Raw genomic sequence first — 25,618 nt, forward strand, 5'->3', positions numbered from 1 at the left:
GCTGGCTTCATCGTAAGGCCCGCACCCAAGTCCGAACCCTGAGCTGCGGCCAGCCGGCCTGCTCCACTCTAGAACCTGCGACATAGCGCGCTGAATAAAAAAAGTGAGATCCCTCCCACCCTCCCACAGCGCCGGGCGCCCGAGTGTTTTCGAGTCCTTCTTGCGGCTCTGGAGCTGACAACATGGCGGTTCGCAGCCCAAGCAACTGCCGCCCAGCGGCGCCCGACAAGTCCCCCTTCAACAGGCGCCTCTCTCTCCCCATCAACCAGCCCTTTCCGTTTGCCCCCGGCCACGGGAAACCGCCGTCGCTGCCTCGCTGCACTACGCTCCAGTATACCCCGCCGCATTCCTCCAACCTCAACCCCGCCTCTCCACGCCGCGAAACCATGGAGCCGCGCTATTACAGGTCCTCTTCGCCGGGGAGCCGTCGTATACACAATCCTGGCCGCGCAACAACAGGCTCGTTCAGCTCTTATGACACCTACCACGACCCCTACAGTAGGTCGCCACGGTCGAGCGGCGATCGCATCGTGCCTTCGTCCAACACGTCCAACTACTCGACCGCGCCGAGCGCAGCCACTCGAGCCAGTGCGGGCTATGATGCGTACAGTGGCAGGCCGCGTAGCTCCACCCTCGAAGGCTCACGGCGGCCAGCAAGCACCCTGAGTGCTGGCGTGCCAATCCGCACCACTACCCACAGCACCGTGGTGCACGCTCATGACCGGCCCTCGAGTCCGCTGGCTCGCGGCCACGATCCCCGCGGCAGCTCGTATACCGTTTCGACCGCCGCCGCCGCGGTCCCCAGACCGACATCCCGACAAGGCCACAGCCATGGACACAAGAAGTTCTACAGCATCGACGATGGCAAGGCCGTGAGAGTCGATCCGCGCGAGGCAGACCTTCGTCGCCACAACGGCAACAACGGCCACAGCCGGCCGACCTCGAAGGCTTACCACACGACCACCCAGCGTTATCCTGTGCAGGACACGGTTGACGAAAGCTATTCGTACACGGATGCTGCCGGGATGTACCGAGACACGGAGCCTAGTTGGCGCCCTCGCTCAGGGAGTGTTGAAAGCCGCACCAGGCGGCCGACGAGCATGATTGAGCCCTATGGCCCGCGCTCCTCCGCCCGCGATCTTACTGGACCACCTGTTACCACTCGAGGCTTCGACAAGATCAACGGCGGCGTTGCAGCTGCAACTGCTATTAGCCGGAGTGGAAGTGTCAGAGATTACGGCCATGCGCGAGCCTCGTCACGCGATCGATCACACGAGAGAACAGGCACCGCTGATCCCTACTATCGCGATGAAAGTTTGTACGCGCCGCCACCTGCACGCTCGTCGTCTGTACGGGCAGCGCCGGCCCTTCATCAAGACTTCAACGATAGGCGAGATGATCGTCGCGATGATCGCCGAGATGACCGCTATGGCTACCGTGATGAGCACGAGGACCGAGACCGCCTTCGGACGTCCAGGCGCTACGAGGATCCCGACGTTGAAGCGAGGGGGTTCGGCATCAAAGCGCCTAGTGTTGGTCGACCAAGCAGTGTCGGTCCTGGAAACGATCCTTACCACTCAACTCGCGATGAGATTCTCGACCGGCGATACGCCCCACCGCCACCTCCCCCATCTGTTCCGGTCTATCCTCTAGATGCTGGGATTTCTGTGCCGAGCGCCCGTGATTATATCCCGGATCCCCCACGCTCAGCGCGGATAGAGCCTGAGCGCCACGCCAGGGACTACAGGGACTATGAGCGGGATCGCGCCAGCGATTGGGATCGACCAAAAGGCTACGACCGGGAGCGCGACCGCGAAAGGGATCGTGAGGACCGCCGTGATGATCGACGTGATGACCGTCGTGACGACCGTCGCGAGGACCGCCGCGATAGGGATAGCCATATCCCAAGCGTTGTCCCAGTTGCCGCCGCCGCCGTCGGAGCCGCCTATGGAGCTCAGCATATAGCAGAAGGTGCTGCGGCACGCCACCAGCGGGAACGTGAACGTGAACACAGAAGCGATTCCGACGAAGAAAAGAAGCGGCGGCGAGAACACAGGAGCGATTCTGACGAGGAAAAGAAGCGGCGCGCTCGGAAGCCTTCATCTGATGATGGCGAGGTCCCTCGCGAACGACACTATGTCGACAAGGATGATGTGAAGGACCGAGAGGACCGTCGGCAGGCTCCCCCGAGCATTGATCCGGATGAGGAGTACCGACGCCGCCTCCAACAGGAGATGGAACGCTCAGCTGGCTCAGTCCGCGATAGGGATAGTGAGTCTGATCGAGAGAAAGAGCGACGTAGACGCGACAGAGACCGAGAGGATGCCCCTCCTAGAGACCGCGCATCCGAGGCTACCGCTCGTGATGTCCCTCGACCGGATCGTAATGGAGAGCTCATACCGGACCAGAAGCCAGATCGGAATAGCGAACGGAGCAACAGCATCTTTGGTGAATCCATAGTGGATGAGCCAGCCTCACTGGCCACATCGGAGGAGAAAGAGCGAGACGGTCGTGTCCGAATTGTGTCACCTCCAAAGTCTGATAGAGACTCTCCACCACCTCCAAGGGGCATCCTGCGCAAACCAACCGCAAAGTTCCCCGAGGACCCGAATCCCATCCGTGAGGGAGTTGCGCCCATGAAAGATGCGAAGAAAGGCAAAGACATCCCCGTCGATGCTCGTTGGACCAAGATCGATCGCCGGCTCGTCAATCCCGAAGCACTGGAGGATGCCAAGGAAAGGTTTGAGGAGAGAAAAGATTGCGTTATTGTGCTCCGCGTCCTCACGCGCGAGGATATCCAGAAGCTTGCGGATCGCACAAGGGAGATTCGTGAAGCCAGAGGTAACTACCCACCTGATTCTGCTGCGCTTTATTCGTCATTTTTCGCGGACTCGAATCGATCTCTCGCACACTCCTCGTCAGGGTCATCCTCGGGCAGCAATGCCCGAGGCCGGGACCGAGACGACACACACTCTTCCTCTGAGCACAAGCACCACCGCAAACATCGATCTCGCAGTCATCGTCGGTATGAGGATGAGGAAGAAGACAGGCACCACTCTCATCACCATCATCACCACCACCATCAAGATGTGGACCCCATTTCTTCTGCTTTGTTCGAGGGCTCAGAGAAGTTGTCAAAGTCGAAGGCTTTGACTGGAATTCTTGACACTGTTGTCAATGTGCTAACGCGCCCCAAAGAAGAAGAATACCAACGCGGCAGCGGTGAAGACCGGGACCGCGACCGCGATCGTGAACGTGAACGCGAGCGTGGCGAGCACCGCAGCAGCCACCGCTCCTCCCGCCGCAAGCACAGGGACAGGGAGGACGACGACTCGCTCGAGAGCAACGAGGAAGAGGAGGACGACAAGGAGAGACGCCGGGCTCCTCGCATGATCGAACCGGCCAGGGAGCCGCCTGAGGATTTCCGCGAGAGGGATCGCGAGCGCCAGCGCGAGAAGGAAAGAGAAAGAGAGTTTTGGGTCGATCCGTCCAGGCAGTGATTGCGTGAGTTGGCGGCGGTGGGAAGGCGCAGTGGGAATACATCCGTCACGCGTTATTGCGAGTGCCTAGAGCCGGATGCCTGCGTGTGCGGATATGGGTGTGGGATTGGATCGCATCTCTCCTGCTGGCTTCGGGAGCACGCATGTTACCGTCGGAGCCGGAGTTCATGTCGTAGGCAGGACGGGAAGGGGCATGAGGGACTTTTACTGGTATATTTGGATGTGTGTTTGGGTGGGGTGTGGGAGAGCGTTACTGGATCTCTTGTGTTTTTTTTCTTCTGACGACAGCGTGGCATTGGAGACCGGGGAGAAGAAGCTTATGATGGATGCATATATTGCTTGCATTAGAAGAGAAGGATATTCCTTTCTACCTTTCTTGTCTTTTCTCTCTCATACTCGCGAGTCCGCGAGAACCTCTGATATCATCTCCTTGTGTTTGGGGTCGCTCAATGGTGAGCTGGCTGGCTGGCCGGCGCTGCTGCTGCTGTACGTTCGCCTCCCCTTTGTTGTTTGGACGGCTCAGAGGAGTCGGGAAGGATTATGGGAAGGACATGTGGGAGTACAACTGGGCCACGACGATTATACCTTTTTCTTCCTCTTCTTCTTTTCTCTATGTATACCTATATCTGCTTTACTCGACGGGAGAAACGAAAGCATCGCGATGAGATTTTCCCTTCGTCCTCTCTCGACCGATCCTATCCCATGCTCGCAAGGTTCCCACATCGCGCCTCTCTTACTACCATGCAAGCAAAAAGGAATTCAGCGTGGTACGAGATGATCGGAGATCGAAACATGCATGCACGAGCAAGCCGTTCGCACAGCGTCAGAAAAGTTAAAAACCGGGGGGCAACATGCACAGTACATACGGCCACCAGCATGACGCACGCACGCTGTAGCTGTACCTCCCCCTCTCCCTCTCCCTCCAAACCCTTTTGAATTCGGGAGGTGTCACTACGACATCGGTCGGTTCGCTTTAGTATCGCAACACTGTCGAGGTAGATTGAAACTCTAGACCAGTTGGACGCTTCAACCGGCCATCCTCTCTCTATTGCCACATCAAGTAAGCAAGCGAGCTTTTCTCGTACCTTCGGCGAGTGATGATGACGATGATTACGATGACAATAAGCACTGCGCTGCACGTGTTACCTTTTCCCACCTGTGCCACCCTACTCCCGCGTGACATCACAGATCGTATAAGGTAACACAAACGCTACGTACGGAGCTTTCGGGGGGAGGGGCTATGCAAATTGGCATGCAGCTAGCCTAGCGCTGTACGCATTTTCTCTTGGAAGGACCGGGATTGGTCCCCTCCCTCCCTCCGTATCCTCACTATTGTGCAGAGAGGGGAGAACACGTGGAGAGTTCTTTTCCGCCCGCCCCGGCCCTCCCTACTCTCCCTCTCCCGAATTGCTGCGTAATAATGCCTTTTCCTTTCCTGCGCGTTCTGTGTTTCTCGTGATGTGAGAGGCGGCGGAGGCGGCGGCGGCGTTGCGTCACGATGCAGCAGCAGCAGCAGGTGATGTGCGTGTTGTGCGCGCGCGCGTGTGTCGTGTGTTCGCTATCTGCTTGCGCATAGCGCCGAAGTGATAGGTCCGGAAGCCGCCATCGAGTCACGGGAAAAAACGCTACTACTCGTCATTGGCGGCGTTGCCCCCATCTGTGTAGTGACGACGCAGGGCAGGGCAGGCAGCAAAGCAGCGCGGTGCGAGCCGATTCGATGGGGGATGTTGGACTTTCCCCTCCCCCCTCCCCCCGTCCCCGTCGTTGGAGGAGCGGTGTCGAGAGAGGTGTTGCGCCTTCTTTTTCATATCTTTTTTTTTTTCACGTCGCAAAAGGTGTGCGTGGATGACGTTTGGTAGGCGTACGGAGCGCGGATCTGCGACTGAAGGAAGGGTAAGCGGGGCGTGTTTGCGGACGCCATGTGGTCGGGTCGCGGTGATTGGTTGGTGATGACGACGACGTTCTCGGGGCCAGTGGTGGCGGATTGCTTTTTTGGTTTTTTTTGTGTAAATGTAGGGAAAGGCGTGACGGGATTGGAGGAGATGGGGGAAGGTGGCAGGCTGGAGGGGATGGGGTGTTGCCCTTGATTTGAGGGGTTTCTGGTGTTACGTCTTCGTCAGAAGGGAATTCTCTAGCGGCGGGGCCACGATTGGCCGGCCGTCTCTCACTGTAGCCATCAGCGGACTGTGTCGGGTGCTAATCGGGACGATGTCTGTGGTCTTGTCTGTGGAATAAGCACGTCCCTCAACCTACTTACCGTTCAGTGTTTCCCATTTTGGTATTTGTAGCAGAGATTGGCACATGTTTGCCTTGTTCTAGGATTAGTGCTTACCCTTCGAGGTTGGAACCAACCTATAGCGACTAAAAGTCAACGATGCTCTTGATATTGACCGAAAATCGTGGGTAGGAGTATGCCAGTATGGGAAACGCTTGACTGACGTAAAGGAGCGGCCCAAGCTTCCAAAATAGCAACATCAGCGGCATGTAATGGAAAGTCTAAGCTGCGAACCGGAGTGTCCCCAACGAAGCCTGGCATACACCAATCAAATATGGCCAATTCGAGAGGAAGTCTCTAGCAGGAGACAAAAAAATCAACTAGATTCATTTGATAAATCGATTACTATACAGAATCAGTGGAGAAGACGGTGATAGTATCGTCGCTTCATGATGATGATGCTGATGAGCAAAATTGTTGACTGAAGTGTGTGTAAGGATGAAGTCCGTTTTAACCAATCTTACAAAGATCGGACTGAGACGAACAGTATCGCGAAGTTCAGAAACAAGAAAACGGTTGAAATGGAGTGCTATTGAGAGTTAGAATTGAATACGCGTAATTGTTTGTTCGTTACAAGAGAATAGAAAGATCTAAGAACAGAAACTGTGGAACAAAGATAGGACGTGTCGAGGGACTTGGAACAACGGATAGTATGAAGCTCTCTTGAGGAATTAAGCCTCCGTAGGTCCCTTTGAGACAGTACTCGGGGCAACTAGAAATGACGAGGTGAGATACGTGGCAAGTTATGTCGAAATGGTCATGACAACAAGGCAAAGCAGTTTCATGAGTTTGATCTATTAGCAGAATTGTTGGTGTTGACCACAGTCGGGTTGTAGAACATAAATGGTATCATTAACTTTTACCTAGCAGCGGGAACGAAACATGTTGGTCCGTCTGCGATCCAGACAATTTCGTGCGTCTTTTGGCCGGGAGGTGCGAAGGCGCTCAAGGCGGAGTTCACCAACACACACCACATGGCATCTTTGATAACGCCGAGAAATGCTCCCATAACTCCAGAAGTGAACCATATATATGATACAGAGGATAGGCTCATTTCGTGTTCGGGGAGGCTTAGAAACCAGGCGGGTTGAGACGCTGCGATACTCTGGTCCACTTCGGAAGCTCTGCGTTGCTTATTAGCCACTACTGCGTCACGGATGGCGGCGCCTCCAAGACGCATCCACATACTGTGCAGTCCCTTCCTGTACTTCTTCTCATAGCGGGCGAAGATGGTGTATTTGTCCTTGGCCAGCATCTCCGCCTCGGTGGGCATTTCGTCCTTCCAGCGGTCCAACTTCTTGGTCGAAGTGCCCTGCTTCGCGAGCGCCTTGTCGACGGTGGCAATGATTCTGTCAACCGAGCGCAGGCGGTCGCGCTGCCGTTGCTTCTGAGGCGCGGACATCCGCCACGGAATTTTCCTACGGTAGTGTATCAGCTTTGAGGAGCAATGGCATCGGTGGCCAGAGAGGCGGCATTGCGAACCAGAGAAGGCCTCCGGAGAGGGGCTGCGACGGTCTAAACGCTCCGAACATGGTGGGCTGGCAATAATGTGGTCGCAGTCGGCGGCGTTGGCGTTGGCGCGCTCGAGGTGAAGGCGGTCGCAGCCGCTCGGGCGTTGGGTTGCTCACCGCCCGGGCAGAATGCGGGCTGGGGGCGTCACCCCGGAGCTCAAGGTACCACGCTTCCCCACCACTCCTCGCAGCTTCCACTCCGGCGCCGGCTTCTCGTCATGTCGTACTACTTCGCCATTGTCGGTACGAGGGACAACCCGCTCTTTGAGCATGAATTCGGCACTTCGAGAGGTGGCGGCGACGGGATCGCGCGCTTCAGAGACGACGCGCGACACATGAACCAGTTCATAGTGCACAGCAGCCTGGATATTGTCGAGGAGGTGCAGTGGGGCACTGGGCAAATGTAAAGCTGCCATGAGCGTGGATATGTCCGCAAGCTAACGCGCCTCGTCGCAGGTATCTCAAGCACATTGACCGCTTCCACAACAACTACATCTCGTGCTTCCTGACCGCGGGAAACATCAAATTCCTCCTTCTGACCTCTCCTAACCCGGACAACCCCCGCTCGTCTGCCGCCTCCATGTCCTCGGTGCGCAGCTCCGCTTACCCTTCGTCGAGCGCATACAATCCCACTGCGCCCGCCGCCGAGGAAGCCATCAAGAACTTCTTCATGGAGGTATACGACAGCTGGGTCAAGACCATCATGAATCCCTTCTACTCGCTCAACCAGCCAGTGAAGAGCCCGGTGTTCAGAGCGCGGGTCGCTGCCGCCGCAAAGAAGTATCTCTGAGAGAAGGAAAAGAACACCCTTGACGTGGAATTCCACGCCCTACACAACGTCGGCAGGGGTCGGGCCAGATCACAGGCGGCAGCGGTTGGGGTGCCTATCTTGGAGATATCTGGGCCTTTCAGCAACGTGCCGCGGCTTGGGAACGGCTCTATTCGGCTGTAGTGGAGGTGAAGCAAGACTTTGCACTGCTTACCTGCCATAACTCGCGGGCATCACGCGTCGGTTCAGGATCATCCCGTTCACTTGACAGTTCTGCGGGTGCGTGCTCTTGGTTGTCTTGACCGAAAATGGAGCGGCGCTTCAATGCCTGGACAATGGTCGGAGATACGACGGGAGCTCGGCTACAAAGAACGGCAGGCATCAGAGCTGCTCCGGCTGTCCGGTCTGCAGCGCATCTCTTCAGGCTCAAAGAATGCGACGGGCAGACACTCGAGACTTGGACGTGCATAGTAGTAATCAACAACGAATTAATGTATGTGTTGAGCCACAGTAAATGCGGGACGCGTACGCCTAGTCGTGGCGCCTGGATCGGACAGGGCTGAGCGCGGCGAAAGACAGGATGGACCAATGAGCGGCGCCGAAGGTTTAGGCAGCAGGATCATGCACCACCGCGGCTGCCGTCGCAGGCCCGCGCGAGCTTTTCTCTGCGGCCTAATCGGCACTTCTTCTAAAGAATCGATACCCTTGCGCCTCTGCCGACTGCTAGCCTCCATGTTGTTATCATCCTGCGCAGCAGCGTGAGAGCGTGCTTGCGACAACCCCACCTCAAGCTCGCTTCAACCCCACCTCAAGCGAACATGTCCGCTTTCGCCCACCTCCCCCGGCGCCTTACCAAGCTGTACGCAGACACGAAGCAGGACATCAACGACGAGCAGGCCAAGCTGGAAAATGTCCCTGAGCTGAACGCCCTCCACCGCCGCTTTCGCATCCAGAGAGATCGCCTCATCGCATGGGGCCTTGAATGGAGCGACAACAGCTCGGCTGCATCTCAAGGCAGCATCGACGAGTCCGTTGCCCAAGCCGGGCTGACCGAGACTGTCACGAGCGTTCTTGGCACCATCCAGGATATCCTTGATGAAGCCGACCGCATCAGGGATGCAGGCGGCCAAAGTCCTTCCGGCACCAAGTCCAAGCCGTCTAGTCCGAACAGCTGGACACCTGCAGACAAGACCCGCTATGAAGACCTAGCTCGGGACCTCACTACTTCCATCGATACCCTTTATGACCTTTCCAGAGCACGGAGAATCTCGGCCGTTGGAACCCCTTCCCAGGACCCCAAACCACATCTGGCCAAGTCCGAGTCTCTCCCGTCCACCCCATTCAAAACGCCTTTCTTGGACGATGACTACACCGAATCCTCCCTTACCCTCGTGAGCCCACCAACAGTTTCTTCTTCAGCCGTCGAGACCGAGTCTATACCCAAGATAGATCCCTCTTGTCTCATTCTCCCTGAGGAAGAACCGCCGCCATACGAAAGCATAGGAGTCCCTTCTTGCACGCGTCTGATTGGCCATTTCCGTCGGAGCCAGTCCTCAACCAATCCCTGGCGGTTTGAGTCTGGCGATGTCGTGACAATACCCGTCCTCATTGAGTATGCAGGCTTTGACCCTGTCTACCGAATGAACGAGCTTTCGCCGCCTTTGGATCGTGTGGAAAACCTTCTTGATGTCCTTGCCCGAGGAGTTGGCCGCTTTGGCGAGGGTTCCGATGCCCCTGCCTTTGGGACTCTCAAATGCGTTGGCTATTTCGAGGATCTTAGTCAGCCTCGATTTGGGTTCGTCTTCGAACTGCCAAGCTTTGTGTACAGCGGGTTGACTCGGTCGTTGCGACCCTCGGAATTCCAAGCGATGCGCCCGGTCACTTTGTTGAGTGTGTTGCAGTCCAGCGCAAAGAACAACGTTGCCGTACCAAACATTCCTGCTTTGGAGAAACGATTCCGCATAGCTCTAAACCTGGTGCTGTCCTTCAGCAAGCTACACGCCAGCGGCTTCGTCCACAAAGATGTCAACAGCAGCAACATCCTCCTCTTCCGTAAGCCGAAGGAACCGGGTAACACAGGCAGTTCCAAGCATCCACAGTACGAGCTGCAGTCACCTTATGTTTGCTCCTTCGACATCTTTTCCGAGTTCAACGTGGAAGTACAGTCGACTGGTTCCAATATTTACCGCCATCCCCACGATCCCCGAGCACAGACTCCAGCACAGTCCAACTACGCTCCACACTTTGACATGTACGGTCTTGCACTTATTCTGCTTGAAATTGGCCTGTGGATCCCACTTTGCGACATCTTTAAAGCCAAATACACCCTTGCGGATTTCAAGCTTCGCCTCGAAGACATTTGGATCAGGAGATTGGCTGGCAAATGCGGTACAGCCTACATGCAGGCGGTGCGAGAATGCTTCTCGGCTGCAGACCGACAACTTTCGAGCACGGACACCACCGTGGTCTATGACCGCGTATTAGGACGACTCCACAGATGCACTCTCCTGGACGATGCAGACCCCTATCCATACGATTTGGGGCATCACTTGACAACTAGCCCTTCTCCTAGCCCCAGCCTCCTGAAGCGCGTGCACGACCAAGGCCTGGGCATGAAGCGAGCGAAGCTCCAAAAACGGAACGCTGCAGAGTTCACCGAGCGTTTCTCTCATGAGCACAGCAAACCAGTACTCTCCCACGGCACGATCATTGAGGGAAATCCTGAACTTACTGCCTTCTTGGCTCTGTCTCGTTCTCACGAGTCAGGCATAAGGGGTGGCGGGGATAGTCTTGCTCCAAAGAATCACGACTATGGCCATGGCATCCATGCCCGCTCGAGAGGAACTTTGGCGCCAGCGGACAACGTGGCGGACGCCGCGAAGACCATCCAACGGGCTTGGCGAAGATCTCGTGGTAAAATGACTTTCAGAGAGTACAAGAAGAAAGTGGTCATTATCCAGACCCAGTGGCGGGAAAGGAAAGCCCGTTTGACATCTGCATCTCACGAGGAACAACCGCAAATGCTGCATCGAGCCGTGACGGACAACTATCCCGCGCCTGATGTGAACATTACCATCGATGATATGAACGTGCAAACATCCATCAAGTTGAAGCAGCAAAAGTCCGCGGCCAAACGAAAGCTAGTCGTACAGCCACTTTGGAGGCCCACACCAAGCATCGCAGCTGAATGGGATCAGACAATCCTTCCAAGACTGATGCGCATATGCGAGAGGGTACTCCGCGACTCTCCCGAGAGCTCCAGTATTGATCTCTTCGGGATCGGTCCGTCTCCTTTGGACGCCAAAGCTACCATCGTCGTCACCTGTGCCAGCACGGCAAAGGTGAAGGCCGCATTGGCGAAGAAGTTCAGTTATGACCGTGCTGTCTTCGACCTCAAAGTCCACAAAGGAAAGATCAAGCGCTCAAAGTTGACGAGGTCCACACGAAGACGAAGAGCGCCATATCGATCTATGATGGACGAGGACGAGGACGAGATACCGGCACTGAACGGATGTTTTCAGCAACGCCCGGTCTGCGGTGCATCAATTGGGGCGTATAATGGCGAACACTTGCCACCGGTGTCTTACGGAGGAGTTGTGTTAATCGATGGAGAGCCATTTGGAATGAGTGTTCATCACATGTTGGACACTCCAAGCGAAGACGAGAGTGAGTACGGCGACGAAAACTCAGATGTGGAGTAAGTATTTCCCTTGAGGCTTTGCGCGCCCAGCATTCTCGAATCTCCCTTGAATTTCTCCATCTGCGCCGATAAAGGTGGATCAATCTCCCTCGGTAACTACCATGCTCTCTCGAAGGCCACCCATATGCAGTCCGAAGCTTCAGCTAACATAAATGTGCAGAAGTGAAGATATTTTGCGGTCCAGTGCGAGAGCTCCGAATTACAATTGGACCTCGCAGATAGGCTCGCAGCCTCTGTTGCAAGATTTGCCAGATATTCCACAAGCCTTCGAAATCTCAGATGACGAAGATTTCGATGACAGCACCAGCAGTTACGCCTACGACTCCGCTGATGAGGACTTTTCCGACTCCGAGAGTGAAGCCACATCGTCCGAACCCGGCGACATCCCAGGCATCGAGGCGGGGGACGGCGAGGAGATTCTCATCACCCAGCCCGCCATCGACGACGTCGAGGACGATTTCTTTCCTTGTGAAGAAGACCGCGACGAAGACCACCTCGATTCACACGAGTTGGGACACGTCCATGCCTCTTCTGGGATTCGGCGCTGGAATCGAGACGGTGTGGTTCACGAGATCGATTGGTCTCTACTCAAGCTGAAGGATGAGCGATTGCAGCCTTACAACCTTGTACAAGGGGGAAAGAAGTACTGCGCGCAGCCGGCAAAGCTGTGCCCAAAGCTGGTGGATCCAGTGGATAGGAGGCATTCCAAGCCAGAGGAAGACGAATATCCAAGCCAAGTAAGTCTTTTCGTTAGTGGGAGTGTGAGGGGTCGTAGTCTAATTTTCCAATCAAGGTTGCTAAGGCAGAAGACCTGGGTAGCCTTCAAGTGCACAGTCTCGGGCGGACAAGCGGCCTTAAGGGTGGCATTATTAGCCATACAATGACGGCAGTCAAGATCCATGGCCGCAGGTCTTATGCCCGAAGCTGGCATGTAACAGGAGGGCTGGGTGGTGAGTGAGCCCGTCGATTTCCACCTGGTCCAATAGCTAACATTTTCGTCACAGTCGGCGGTGACTCAGGCGCTTGGGTCATTGACAACGAGCATGGCCGCATCTGTGGTCATGTCCTTGCCTGGTGCGACAGAAACCATGTCGCATACATCTGCCCCATGCAAGTGCTCTTGGAGGACATCAAACGCACGCTAGGAGCGGAAAGGGTTCTCCTGCCTGGTCAACAGGAAGAAGACGCGGAATCAATCAGGTCTCCAGTCAAAGGAGGGTTCGACCTTCCCGATATCAAACAACTCAGCATTGGTGATGTGGATGGAGGGATCAGGAGTCGTTTCATGCAGAACCCCAGCAAGATCGAGGTTGTGCGAGGAAGAGCTGGACAGATGGCTTGAGGAAAAGAGGCGCATACATGATACCCATTCTTTGATTCTTTCCAGGTAGTAAATCCGACTTTGTTTACAAACATGTTGCGATCACGTCCAGGGGTGTTGTGGCCGAAGGCTAGCGCGAAGAACAGCAGGAATGCGGAACAGGGGAGCGCTGCCCGTGCGAATGATGTGATACGTCGGATCCGATGCTTTTGGGTGGTCGACAGGCCTCTGATACACAGAAAATTGGAGTCACGCTCACGGTTGGCTGGACTACCCCTCCATGCAGCGACCCTTGCAATATCTCCACCAATCGTGAGGTCGTGGTCCAGGCCATATCCCGTGCTCCACTACTGCACTGCCAGCCCCCAAGGTTTTGGCGACTTGTTTGTGCCTTGTGCCTGCCACAACGACAGCGTCGGACCATCACGGTGTCCTTTTTTTTGCGGGATGACTCGTATCGCCTTACCGGGTGATTAACCGCGTGCAGCCGCTGAGCCGGATAAGACTGGGGTGCATGCCAAGCTCTTTTGAGCGTCGCGGATGACGTGTGTTTCGACTGGGCCGAGGGATCAAGCGCAGCCCCAGACCGCCGCGCCCCGACATCATCATATCAGCCACACCCAGCATGTGAACGCAAACGTCCATCGAACACTTGGGAACGGCAGAGATTAATCAACGCTCCAACCCCAGTTTTTCTTTTTGGCTCGCGAATGCATACTTCGCGACTGCTACATACCTGCCTGAATCCGTAATCCACCGGAGCAATTGCCGACGACTTGACAGTGTGTCACTGCCCGCAACCATGGCCGACAATAACGACGAGTCTGGTTTCCTCTACAACAGCCAGCTGGTGCGTGTCTCGAGAAGCTTCGCGTCGTCCACAGCGAACAATTTCCCACACAAAGCGAACCCCACTCGTGCTGACGCTGCGCTTTCCTCAGGATGCTTTCGATCTATATCACATCGTTCAAGAAGAAACCAGGCCGCGGCGAGCGCCGCTCGGCCCCGCCGTGCCCGCGCTCGGCCATGCCACGTCCGGCGCGCTGGGTTCCGCGATATCGAAGCTGGTCATGTACCCGCTCGACCTCGTAATCACGCGGCTGCAGGTGCAAGCGCAGTTCAAAGACGGCGACGGTGGCGACGGCGACGACGATGCAGACTACAAGGACATCATCGACGCGATCAAGAAGATCTATGCCAGAGAAGGCGGGCTGCCGGCGTTCTACAGCGGCGTCGCGCAGGACTTGGCCAAGAGCGTTGCGGACTCGTTCCTCTTCTTCCTGGCGTACAACTTCGTCAAGAGCAGCCGGCAGGCGCGCAAGGCGGACCCGAAGAGGGCGCTGCCCGCGTTCGAGGAGATCGCCGTGGGCATGGTGGCCGGGGCCTTTTCCAAGTTCTGGACGACGCCGGTGCAGAACATCGTCACGCGCAAGCAGACGGCCAGCATGGCGGCGGCGCGCGACAGGACGAGCAGCGTCAGCCCGGAGCTCAGCGCCCGCGACATTGCGTTGCAGATTCGCCACGAGAAGGGTGTGCAGGGCTTCTGGTCCGGCTACTCGGCCGCCCTGATCCTGACGCTCAACCCGGCGCTGACGTTTCTGCTGCACGAGTCGATGCTGAGGCTGCTGCTGCCGCGCGCGGGCCGCGCGAAGCCCGGGTCCAAGCTCACCTTTTTGCTCGCCGCGCTCAGCAAGGTGGTCGCGTCGACCATTACGTACCCGGTTGCGATGGCGAAGACGCGCGCGCAGGCGTCGTCGCAGGCGCCGACGGAGACGGCGGCGGTGGACGAGGAGCCGCTGCTGCGGGAGAAGAGCTCGAGCACGGCGGCCGCGGAGCAGACGAAGAAGGCGGGCCGCGCGACTGTCTTTGGCTCGATTCTGGCCATCGCACGAAAGGAGGGTGCGGCGGGGCTGTATCAAGGACTGGGTGGGGAGGTGTTGAAGGGCTTCTTCAGTCACGGCCTCACGATGCTGATGAAGGAGCGCATACACGTGGTCGTGATCCAGCTGTATTACCTCATCCTCAAGGCGTTGCGGCGGTATCCCAGCCCGCAGGAGCTGGCGGCGCAGGCGCAGGAGGAGATGCGGGAGGCGGTGGAGGCGGGCCGAGAACTGGTGGGCTCGGCGTCGGAGAAGCTGGCAGACGCCATGGAGAAGACGTCGACGCAGGTGGGCGATGTGTACGGCAAAAGCGTTGAGCGGGCGGCGGAGATGGTCAAGCGGGACGGCGGTAAGCAGGAAAATTAATCTAACCGTAGTGAACGGGGAGGGTCCGTCGGCGAATTTTTCTCGTCTGTAGCTGTCATGTGCGTCGTTGTGGGTGGAGTTTCGGGCGCCTCGCGCTTGCTGCGATGCGAGCCCAAGAGAGCAGAGCGTGCCTGCCGTTCCCTGCCCGCCCAATGGCCGGCGACCAGTTCCGCTACGCTGTGCACCGAAACGGCCGTGACGTGGTCTTGGGCGTGCTCAACGAGATCGGCCTAAGGACTGCAGTCGCGGGCGCTCATGCAAGTGCAAGGATTTCCGGAGAAGATCCCTGCGGCTGGGCTGTTGCTTGCGCGACCGTGCGAGCGCCCGCCTGCTGCTGGCGAGCCAAACACCTTCCACACCTACTCCCTCCTCCGACCGCAACCCCACGGACGCGCCGCCGCACACCAGGACATGGGCGCGAATGCGAACCCGCGGCAATAGAAGACTTGACGACCGACCTCGCGCGCCCCCCGACGACATCGCGCCCCTACCCACCCGTGAAACCGCCCAGGCCTTCACACACCGCTCGGCACAGCCTGCGGCAGGGACACACGCCTAACGCGCCTCCACCGCATCGCGCCGGACGACGACACTCACGACACACCCTCTTCCCCGCCACAACGACCTCACGTGACGACTCCATAACGCCGCCCCGTAACGATCACCCTCCTACATCACCGGCGGACCTCTCGCGCAAGCGTAGCGCGAGCAGACGCACACCACCCCAATGTCGACACAGGACCGACCCCCGTCGAGCCCCGCGCCCGGCGGCTCGCTCGAAGCCGACCTCGCTTATTACAAGACGCAGTATGAACAGCTCGAAGGCGAGCTGCAGGAGTTCCAGGCTTCCAGCCGCGAGCTGGAGTCGGAGTTGGAGAAGGACATCGAGGCGTCGGAGAAGCGCGAGCGTCAACTGAAGGAGAAGCTGGAGGGCATGGGCTTCGAGGTCGAGGAGTGGAAGGTAAGTTCACCTCCAATGTCGCGCCCCCGCGCATTCCAAGTTGATGGTCGTCGCGGTGACTCGGTTGTGGGGCCCGTGGCGGACCCGTTCCAGGGGGGGCCCGTCGTCGACGACAATGAGCGGCAGCTAACGCGCATCACCTCGCGTGGCAGGCAAAATACAAGCAGTCCAAGACCGAGGCCAATGGAGCGCAGAATGCTCTCCAGAAGGAGATCACCACCCTCCGCGAGACCAACCGGTCGATGCAACTGCGTCTCCGCGACATCGAGGTCGCCAACGACGACTTCGAGCGCCAGGCACGGAACCAGAACTCGTCACTGGAGGACCTCGAGCAGAAGTACAACATCTCCATCGAGCGCGGAGTCATGTTCGAGGAGGAGATCAAGGCAGGGGAACAGGAGCGTGAGCAGCTGCGGATAGAGAACCAGCGGTTACGTGACGAGCTCGCCGACATCTCCATCGAAGCCGACATCGTGAAGGAGAAGCTTCGCATCGCCGAAGACACCATCGCCCGTCACCGGACGGAGAAGACTCATGCCATCGTTACCGCCGACCACGGCAGGTCACGGTCGCCCGTGTCCGAGACGTCGACGTCGGCTACGACGGTGTCGTCGCCGACCACGTCCACACCGCCACCGACCAAGTCCAACCGCACCAGCGCCACAACTCCACCATCCCCCAACTTTGCGGAGTTCATGGATCGCTCCAAGGATATGCGTGGCGTTGGGATCCAGCGTAAAGGCTCCATCGCCTTCCACGATAACACGCCACGTCCCAGAGACTATGGTGGCCCACAGCGCACGCGGCACAATCGGGCCCCGTCGATGCCGTGGAGTTCAGCGAGTGGACGCTCGTCACCTACAAGGGCACGCAGACCTACTCAAGGCCATTCGTACAAGCCCAGCCGTGATGGAGCACTCCCTCGCTCGGGCTCGCTGTATCAGATTCGTGGGCTGATTGGTAAGATGCAGAAGCTCGAGGCCCGCGTCCACAACGTGCGCAGCAAGCTACCTGCACCCACCAACACGCCTCCGCGCGCCAGCCCTCGCGGTGGCAGCGCCCAAAGCAACCACTCACACCAGCCATCGAACACGACGGTCCGCTCAGCCGGCCGGCAACGGACTAGCGGAAGCACTAACAGCTCTGTCAAGGATGGCGAGGACAACAACACCACGGGCATCTCGAGACTGAACTTTGGGGCGTCCACGACCAAGACTACTGGCAGCATTTCAGGTTTCATGAGTGCTCCCAGCGATACGCTGAGTGCCAGTAGTCGGCCCACTAGTCGCGCCAGTGAGCTCAGTGGCGTCAGCAACGGCAACGGCTACGGTCGCCCCGTCTCTCGCGGCAGCGGCCGGCCTCCGTCGCGCGGCAGCAACCCAGGCCGCGGCACCCCACTAGGCCACTTCTCCACGAACAACACGACCGAAGCCCGCCGCCCTCGCACCAGCGCCGCCAGCTCGAGTTTCTGGAACAACGACAGATACGGCGCTCCCACGCGCACAAGGACACGCAACAGGGCCAACACCCGCTCCCAGTTCGACGATCTCGACGAGCCCGGATCAGGCCGCGACTCGGCCCGCGACAGGATTGGTTCCATCTCCACGCCCATCACTCGGAGCAAGACCAACGACTTCAGTCGTAGTACTGGCTCCAACGGCTCCGGCATCCCGACGCCCGGCACCGGCATTCCCACGCCCTCTGGTCTTCCCAGGAGAAAGAGTGTCTCGGCCCCCAAGAGCCGTAGGCCAAGCATGGATCACGGTGCAGGAGGCATTCCGCCGGTCCCCCCGATTCTGCAAAGGCCCGGCCACACCAGGCAATTGAGCGAGGTCGGAGAGACGTGGTAGAGAATGGCCGAAAGATGAAGACGCAGCGATCCGGTCAATCTGGGAAATCGAAGTGCTCGGCCAGATCGGAGATGGAGATTCCAGGGGGATTGTGGAGCATAGAGTGCCACGAGGCGTGGGGCTACGAGGCGCTGTCCCTGCCCCCAGACCGGACACCGCTTGCGTGCGGACAACGACAACATGACCTTAAAAAGCTTTCATGCTTTTCCTATCATCAAGACTTTTTTTTTTCGATCCGATCCATCACAGCAGAGTTCAGCCTTTTCAGCCAGGAAGGGAAGAGAAGACGGGCTTGAAATTCACAGATTGTCCTCTGGGTTTGTTTTGTCGGTGAGGACATGGAGCGGGATTTCAAGGCGTCTTTGGCGTGCTGGCGTTGCAGAGCATATTTTTTTTCGTTTCTGGTTGGGGTTTATCTCGGAACCTTGGGCTGGCGCTTTCTATCTGCTGTTGCCATTCACTGCTGCTTTTTTCTCGTCATCCTTCCATTTTCGTTCTTGCACAGAACCTTCACAGACTCGCACATTGAAGAAACACGAGTCGCAACTGCCTTTTTCTTTTTCTTTCCTTACATCTCAAAACCTCCACAACTATTAGGCCGACCTTTTGACCCTAGCACCACCTGCTACTCTCAGTCGAGGCTTTCTCGCCGACGACTACCGTTGTTGTTTTCCTCCCTTTTTCGGGTACATAAGATCATCAGTTCACCGCATGATACCCCCTCTTCCTTTTTTTTGCTGCTCTTTTCAAAAGACTGCTGCTACACGCATATCCAAACATCTGCATCCAAACCGACCAACTGGCTTTCCATTTTGTTGTTTTTCACGACCGATAGCCAGGAGAAAAGAACGTTCAATCCTTTGAAAAAAAAATTTCCTTGTAAACAAAACCAAAAGAAACACCGTCCTTCCGAGTTTCCTTCCTTGCTCTCTCTTCCTCGCTCCTTCCTACCTATCAACCGACCGACCGACCGACCGACTACAAGACAAATTGCCTGAGACACTATTTTCCTATCACCAACTTTCTCTCTTTTCTTCTTCTTCTTACCTTCTTCTGTTCAATTTGAGATTCGTTTCGGTTGTACACAGATTTTTTTTTCTCGCTCTGCTTCTCATTTTCGCCTGCTTCTTCGGCCTTGTTTTTCTGAGGGGGGTGTTTGACGTTATGTTTTTTTTTCTCCCCGAGAATGAGGAAAGGGAAAGAGAGAAGGGAGGGGAGGGGAGGGCAGCGAAAGGGAACGATCCGATGGCAAAAACCTCCTCTATTTTTGGCTGGGCTGGAAAGGGGGGGAGAGAGCCAGGGAAAGGGAGACGGACGGAAATAGCGAGATGAAGGAACATGATAAAGGCCGTTGGCGTGGGGAATCATCATAGGTTTTTTATTTTTTATTTTTGGGACACCACAGCCACCGCCATCGTCAGGGGAAATTGCGCTTTGAGTTTTTCTCTTTCTTTCTTTTCGCTTTGGCGAACACGCAGATGCTACTGCTGCTGCTGTTTTTTACCCGAAGGGAAAAAAGGGGAGGGTATGTGGTGGTGGTGGGTGGGTGTGGGTGGCGATTAGAATGATATGAACAGATAGTTAACCACCAAAAAAAATGGAACGATTTGGAAAATCTACATTGGGCGGTCTCCTCGTTTTTCTGGGACTGTGTGTGTGACGGCTGGTTTTGATGTATGATGGGACAAGGCCGTCGTCGTTTGGGGGGGTCCTATCCTCCACATACGATTGTCTCGTTGCTCGCCGCGATCCATTGGTGGACACGTCCTACTGGCGCTGTGGCAGCTTATAGAGAAACTTGACAAACAAACAAGCCTTGGTTGTCCCTTAGTGGGCATTTAAGTTGACAAGATATGCGTGACATAAGGTCTGATGGAGGGGACTGGAAGTCAGTCACGTAGCGGAGTAAATCTGCAAGCTGAGAGCTACCCGTTCGGGAAGACAGCAGTGGTTAGTGTAATCGTGGCCGACGGGCCATCTCACTTTGCGACTTTCCTCAACATTGTAAGCCGTATCTCAAGCATTGATGTGGACAGTTTAGCATTGCTAATTGCTTGTACATGACCGAGAGTCCGCCGTAAGATCTCGTAGGGTGATGATACTTCCGAGTTCACTCATAGCTGGATAAATGGTCCCTTTGCAGAAGAAAGTGTAGTACATGACTTCGTTAATACACAAGAAAAACTACCACCTACTCGGTCATATAAACTTAGTCAAAAGAGAGCTTACGACCGCAGTGGAAGCAATAAAAGTATGACTTCTTGCGCTCGCCCTCGACCACGGTGAACGAGTTCCCACAACGGTCGCAATGTTTCTCCACCTCTCTCTGGACGATGCCCAGCATCACATCCGCAGCACAGTCGCCATAGTCCCTCAACGTGTGGATGCAGTCGGCCATGTCCGGGTGTGACAGCCGACGTCCTTGCCGCGCGAGGACGACGACGAGCTTCGGCCAGATGCCGGAGACAACGGAGCCGGGCTTGCTGTAGATTGCCGTGATGGCTTCGGGCAGAACCGGCCTCAACTGCACCCAGTCCTCGGCGAGCTCGCCGAATCTGCTGGCGGCGTATTGCCGAAGTCCTCCGATGTGGAGATAGTCTCCCAGCACATGAAGATCGATGTAGAGGTGGATGTTCTTCGAGAAAGCGTCAGCGTCTTGGTGTTCGGTGCACGAGCCGCTGTACAGGTATTCCAGCGCGCGATAGACGACGTCGCGGCCGAGGTTGAGATGCGGGTCGGAAGAGCTGTTCTCGAGCTTGAACTTCTTGTGCTTCGATTCCTGCCGTTTCAAGTCGTCAGCACCGCAGTGGCGGGGGTGCCCGAGTCTGTTGCACGGCATCTTGCTTACCTGCATTCCAGACTTGAAGGCGTTTCTGAAGTAGACACTGTAGCAAACCAAGAGGTGGGAGTGTGCCATGATTTCTTGGCCGTCGGCACAGACAACCGTGGTGTCGGCTAGATATCCGCTCTCGAGCATCCTAAGAGACGGTTAAAACATGGGCGAAGTGGACGCGTGTGCAATTCTGTCGGTGCAGAGTGTGTCTGCGCATATTGCAGGTGACGGAATTCTTTGCCACCCGCTGTGGCAGGGTGAGCTTGAAACGTCTCGGGATCATGTAGGGTGAGGTTGGTTTCCACTCACTCACGGCCTGCCTCCTCGCGCGTAGGCAGTGACGTGATGTCTTCTTCCTCGTCTTCCTCGGTGCTCTGGAGCTCGGGATCGGGGCCCGACATGTTTGGAAGCAGGGCGCGCCACATTGGCGAGTTGAAGCGAAGCAAAGCGCGCGGTGGTGCTTGGGAGTGGTCAGGAGTGGATCCGAAGGGTGGTCGACACTGGCCCTGATGACTCCCGAACGGGCGACCGCGACCATCGCCGCTCTGCGCTACTGTCATCCGCACCTGCCACGACAGGTGACAGAAGATCTGACCCAAAGCAATACCCGACCCTGCCGCATACAAACCGCGACAGCGAACCCCCCTTTCAATTACAGATGGTTAGTGCGATGGGCAGGCTCCGGCTCTATACATCGCCACCAGAACCCTAAAGCAGCAAAATCCGGGGGTTTGTGATCTGATGGATTACCCATTCGAGCTGAACGCCCTAACAAGGGTCTGGGTTCGATCCGGGCTTGGTGTCATACTACGGTTCCTGCACCAAGTTCGAGGCTTGTCCAGAGAAGTTTCGAGGGTGTCTTTTTTGCTTGTTGGATCCGCTCTTCCTACCTGCATGGGCAGTTGAATCCAATGTCCGGACGTAGATGCAAGTTTCAATTGCGCATGTTTGTTTTTTCCAGTTCTCCAGGCAGGTGTACGTGGGCTCATATCTTTTGTCCCTTGCTGTACCCCTCTTGTCCTTGTGTCCAGTACCCCGACCTCGTGCACAACTAAGCTGCCCAAATGCTGAAACAGTAGAGTAGCACGTGGGGGTCCTTGGTGTGAAGGATAAGATATATCTTCGCTGGCTACAATTCTTCCACTCAACACCACCTGCAGCCGTTACAAGCTTTCCCTACTGAAAGTTTGCATTGCTGGTACACATTCGGCACTGTTGTCTCACCTCCGTGAGCATCATCTCAAGGTATAACGACTTCCAATCTCTCATCTCACCCCTACAATCTGAGGCGGTCCTCATGCCCCACTTGTCATCCATCCTCACCATGCTTCGAAAGAGTCCCCGTTAACATTGTGATAGCTGACCATGCCACCTCCGGCTCCATCGTCATCCGATACAAGTGCGGAAATCCTCGAGCTATTGACCCCCAACATCGCCACCAAGAAATAGTGGGATGCCGTCGATGATGGTGAACTTTAGCAAGAGAAGGAGAGCATCGAGCTGATCGAAGATACAGGCCGCAAGATTGTCTTCGTGGAGGATAAAGAATACAGCGCTGGCATCGCCATGCCTTCAGGAAGGAGAACGACGGGGCATCTGATGATGAGATATCAACTCAGGCCTTCCAAGGGGCGGCTTCACTAAAAGTGTACACTTCAACTAATTTCGAGTCGCAGCATCCCGCAGAAAGACCCGTGTGACCATCAGGATGCTATGTTACTTTGTTTCGCACGTCATAGCAAGCAGGGATCTTCAGCGACGTCTGGGGGCTTACTGCCGACGCCCTCGTCGCCACGAGGACGGAGATGTCGGCCGTGTCCACTTACCAGCGCCACGTCCTGAATGTTTTCGTCTACGAAAAGGCCAAGCGCATCCGGGAGAAGAACCTGGACGACACTCTTCCGGACGACATTCTGGAGTGGTCAGTGAACGAGAGGTTTGTCGTTTTCGAAGACCTCCGGAATGAGGACCCCATGGTTCTGGCCTGGCTCATATGGCACCCGTTCACACACCCGATCGACTCCGACAGCATCTTCTTCCCGCCGGATAAGGCGACCGCTGAGTTGGAGGCGCTGATGGAGCGCTGGCAGCTCTATCTCTTTCACTGCTGGATGAACGCGGCCGAGACTGCTGTCAACTTCCGGCTGAGCAAAAGAATCGACAGGAAGACCCTGGACCTGAAGGCGCTGGCAGGAAAGAAGCCGGACAGGTTCGCCTTCGATCAGTGGAAGGCGCCTCCCGAAGGAGAACGGCATCGACGTCCCCAGCATCGGCAAGATCCCAGTGGTATCCAAGAAGGGCAAGGCGAAGCGTGCTAGCCAATCAAAATCGAGCGGCTGGGCACCCATCTTCATCAGACCTTTCAGGTACCCGGCATGATTACTTATCCTTGCCCATATCCGCAGACACACATGCATATGCCAATGGCGGTCCCATGTCTCCTGAGAAGCGGGGCCCCTGTGGGGGCTCGTCGGCTGTTCTGTCAATCATTGCTGCATTTTCTCTTGCTGCGCCGCACGACCACGGTGCTTTCACTCCCTCTCTTAACCATGCGGCCCGCCCCGCGCACGCGGCCATGTGGCCGCCGGATCCCGACTACATACTACTTCCTCTGATCCTCCATCCTGCGGCTTTTTGTGACACGGCATCACACGAACCCCTGCTGCTCCAATCCTTCGAAGATCACAATGTCCACCGCTCCCGAGCAGCACATCGAGGTCGATACCGGGGTGAGTGGTTGTCCTCATTGAGTGGACCCTTTGTGGCTTGCGTAACATGATGCATTCGCCCGTTGTTACACGACATTGTTTTTTTTCTTGCTTATCCCACTTTGCCATTTCTTCCACGCCACATACCCAGCCATTGGCGCCTAATTGCAGCTAGACCTGACCCCACACAGTTCGAAACCGACTCGGCCGTGGGCAGCATCGAGGACCAGCTCTCGGCCTACTCGCAATCGCTCTCGTCCAGCGTCGTCAATTACCCGGTCGAGAACGGGCGCCGGTACCACGCCTACAAGGATGGCGCCTACTTCATGCCCAACGACGAGAACGAGCAGGACCGGCTCGACCTTCTCCACCACATGGTGATGCTGGTCACCGGCAAGCGGCACTTCTTCGCGCCACTCAACAAGGACAAGCTGAAGCGCATTTTGGACGTCGGCACGGGGACGGGCATCTGGGCCATCGAGGTCGCCGACGACCATCCGGATGCCGAGGTGCTCGGCAACGACCTCTCGCCCGTGCAGCCGACTTGGGTGGTATGTTGTTGTATTCCCGTGTGCTCGAGGGAAAGGTGGTACTGGAGCAATCGTTTTTGTGGCTGATGCGCGAGAGGGAATCGCAAAAACTAGCCGCCGAATGTCAAGTTTGAAGTCGACGACGTCGAGGCGCCGTGGACCCACGCTACGCCTTTCGATCTCATCTACGCTCGGCAGCTGGACGGCTCCATTTCCGACTGGCCGGCGCTGATCGCAAACATGTTCAAGTGCACCAGGCCCGGCGGTTGGACCGAGTGAGTGGGGCTGCTGCGTCTCGAGGGGCGCGATGTATTCAAACCTGTCGTCCCCCACTGACTTTTTTTTTTCTTTTGCCCAGGCTTCATCTCTTCGACACGCATTACAGATCTGATGACGGTTCGCTGAAGCCCGACGCGCACATCAACCGGTTCCTCGCCACGCTGGAAGAGGGCTGCAAGAAGCTCGGGAAGGAACTGTATCCGGGCCCGCTGGCGGAGGGTTGGCTGAAAGATGCGGGTTTTGTCAACGTGCAAACACGAATGTACAAGATTCCTCTCGGCCCATGGCCCAAGGATCCGAAGATGGTACGTATCGGAAGTGTGGGTTTTGGGACGGATCGCTGACTGCAAGAGTAGAAAGAAGTTGGCCTGGTGAACCTGATGCAGTACCTTGATGGGTTGGAGGCATTCTCTTTCCGCATGTTCACCAACGTCCTAGGTTGGAAGCTGGAAGAGGTGAAGGTCATCAATGCGAAGGTGAGGGAGGAGTTGAAGAGCAAGTCGATTCATCCGTACTACACGTTGTAAGTGAGCCTTTCCGTTCTTTTAGGTGGAGGTACTGATTGGAATACAGCCACGTTGCGTACGGTCAAAAACCAGAGTGAAGTTGAGGATAAGCGTGGAGGTGAAAGATTTTATATTTGACAGCGTAATACATTATTTGGGAGCAATTGGTTTGGACACAAACCTTCATTCTGCCTGTCATTGGACTCAGTGTAATCAGTAAGCAGCTGGATCACTCCTTCAGTTCTGAGTTGCGCAGACACTTCGCAGTCAAGGGTGGGATATGTGGGCCATCACAGCACGTTGATAGAAATTTGATAGCTCTGTCGGGTGTTCCACAAATGAGAGAACATATACGTCAGTGGTTGAAGGAAACTTAATGTCCGGCTGCTTGCTGAGTTGGCCCAAAGGGAAGTTGCGCTCCCAATCGGATTAGCGTCGCAAAGGCGCGCCTGCCCACCACCAAAATACTTCCTTTCCGCTCTTCGTCTGCGAACACACTTCTCTTCGTCTTCCACCTAATTCCACGTTCACTTGCTGTGGTGAGCTTCTCTTCTCCGTTTGCACCCTCCCACGCGCCGACCACATACCATCAACCTGAGAGCTCGCGCTTCAGGAGAGGAACGGAAACC

The 25,618-nt window shown here is 56.4% G+C and overlaps 9 protein-coding genes across 9 annotated transcripts; 7 read left to right on the plus strand and 2 right to left on the minus strand.

Annotated features, from left to right (window-relative positions):
* Positions 1 to 386: 386 nt before the first annotated feature.
* On the plus strand, positions 387 to 3,500 carry SLS55_007286 (uncharacterized protein; the record flags this gene model as incomplete). The annotated part of the gene is made up of 2 exons (XM_066778706.1): positions 387 to 2,841; positions 3,088 to 3,500. The coding sequence occupies 2 exons, from the start codon at positions 387 to 389 to the stop codon at positions 3,498 to 3,500; spliced, it is 2,868 nt and encodes a 955-aa protein (XP_066631143.1).
* Positions 3,501 to 6,846: 3,346 nt separating this feature from the next.
* Positions 6,847 to 7,177, minus strand: MRPL31 (mitochondrial 54S ribosomal protein mL60; the record flags this gene model as incomplete). Its single annotated transcript, XM_066778707.1, has 2 exons — positions 6,847 to 6,899; positions 6,964 to 7,177. 2 exons carry the CDS (start codon positions 7,175 to 7,177, stop codon positions 6,847 to 6,849), a joined length of 267 nt encoding a protein of 88 aa, XP_066631144.1.
* A 444-nt stretch (positions 7,178 to 7,621) lies between these two features.
* TRS20 (TRAPP subunit) lies at positions 7,622 to 8,076 on the plus strand (the record flags this gene model as incomplete). The annotated part of the gene is made up of 2 exons (XM_066778708.1): positions 7,622 to 7,689; positions 7,743 to 8,076. 2 exons carry the CDS (start codon positions 7,622 to 7,624, stop codon positions 8,074 to 8,076), a joined length of 402 nt encoding a protein of 133 aa, XP_066631145.1.
* Positions 8,077 to 8,873: 797 nt separating this feature from the next.
* Positions 8,874 to 13,097, plus strand: SLS55_007289 (uncharacterized protein; the record flags this gene model as incomplete). The annotated part of the gene is made up of 4 exons (XM_066778709.1): positions 8,874 to 11,568; positions 11,978 to 12,492; positions 12,549 to 12,570; positions 12,760 to 13,097. 4 exons carry the CDS (start codon positions 8,874 to 8,876, stop codon positions 13,095 to 13,097), a joined length of 3,570 nt encoding a protein of 1,189 aa, XP_066631146.1.
* Positions 13,098 to 13,878: 781 nt separating this feature from the next.
* On the plus strand, positions 13,879 to 15,322 carry SLS55_007290 (uncharacterized protein; the record flags this gene model as incomplete). The annotated part of the gene is made up of 2 exons (XM_066778710.1): positions 13,879 to 13,926; positions 14,018 to 15,322. The coding sequence occupies 2 exons, from the start codon at positions 13,879 to 13,881 to the stop codon at positions 15,320 to 15,322; spliced, it is 1,353 nt and encodes a 450-aa protein (XP_066631147.1).
* A 727-nt stretch (positions 15,323 to 16,049) lies between these two features.
* Positions 16,050 to 18,133, plus strand: NDE1_1 (NADH:ubiquinone oxidoreductase; the record flags this gene model as incomplete). The annotated part of the gene is made up of 2 exons (XM_066778711.1): positions 16,050 to 16,283; positions 16,436 to 18,133. The coding sequence occupies 2 exons, from the start codon at positions 16,050 to 16,052 to the stop codon at positions 18,131 to 18,133; spliced, it is 1,932 nt and encodes a 643-aa protein (XP_066631148.1).
* Positions 18,134 to 20,342: 2,209 nt separating this feature from the next.
* Positions 20,343 to 21,367, minus strand: SLS55_007292 (uncharacterized protein; the record flags this gene model as incomplete). The annotated part of the gene is made up of 3 exons (XM_066778712.1): positions 20,343 to 20,912; positions 20,982 to 21,111; positions 21,276 to 21,367. 3 exons carry the CDS (start codon positions 21,365 to 21,367, stop codon positions 20,343 to 20,345), a joined length of 792 nt encoding a protein of 263 aa, XP_066631149.1.
* Positions 21,368 to 22,771: 1,404 nt separating this feature from the next.
* On the plus strand, positions 22,772 to 23,345 carry SLS55_007293 (uncharacterized protein; the record flags this gene model as incomplete). Its single annotated transcript, XM_066778713.1, has 2 exons — positions 22,772 to 23,175; positions 23,198 to 23,345. The coding sequence occupies 2 exons, from the start codon at positions 22,772 to 22,774 to the stop codon at positions 23,343 to 23,345; spliced, it is 552 nt and encodes a 183-aa protein (XP_066631150.1).
* A 308-nt stretch (positions 23,346 to 23,653) lies between these two features.
* On the plus strand, positions 23,654 to 25,010 carry SLS55_007294 (uncharacterized protein; the record flags this gene model as incomplete). The annotated part of the gene is made up of 5 exons (XM_066778714.1): positions 23,654 to 23,695; positions 23,866 to 24,225; positions 24,319 to 24,479; positions 24,590 to 24,788; positions 24,840 to 25,010. 5 exons carry the CDS (start codon positions 23,654 to 23,656, stop codon positions 25,008 to 25,010), a joined length of 933 nt encoding a protein of 310 aa, XP_066631151.1.
* Between the last annotated feature and the right edge of the window lie 608 nt (positions 25,011 to 25,618).

This window comes from Diplodia seriata (assembly GCF_021436955.1).
Source record: "Diplodia seriata strain FDS-637 chromosome Unknown scaffold_7, whole genome shotgun sequence".
Taxonomy (NCBI): Eukaryota; Fungi; Ascomycota; class Dothideomycetes; order Botryosphaeriales; family Botryosphaeriaceae; genus Diplodia; species Diplodia seriata.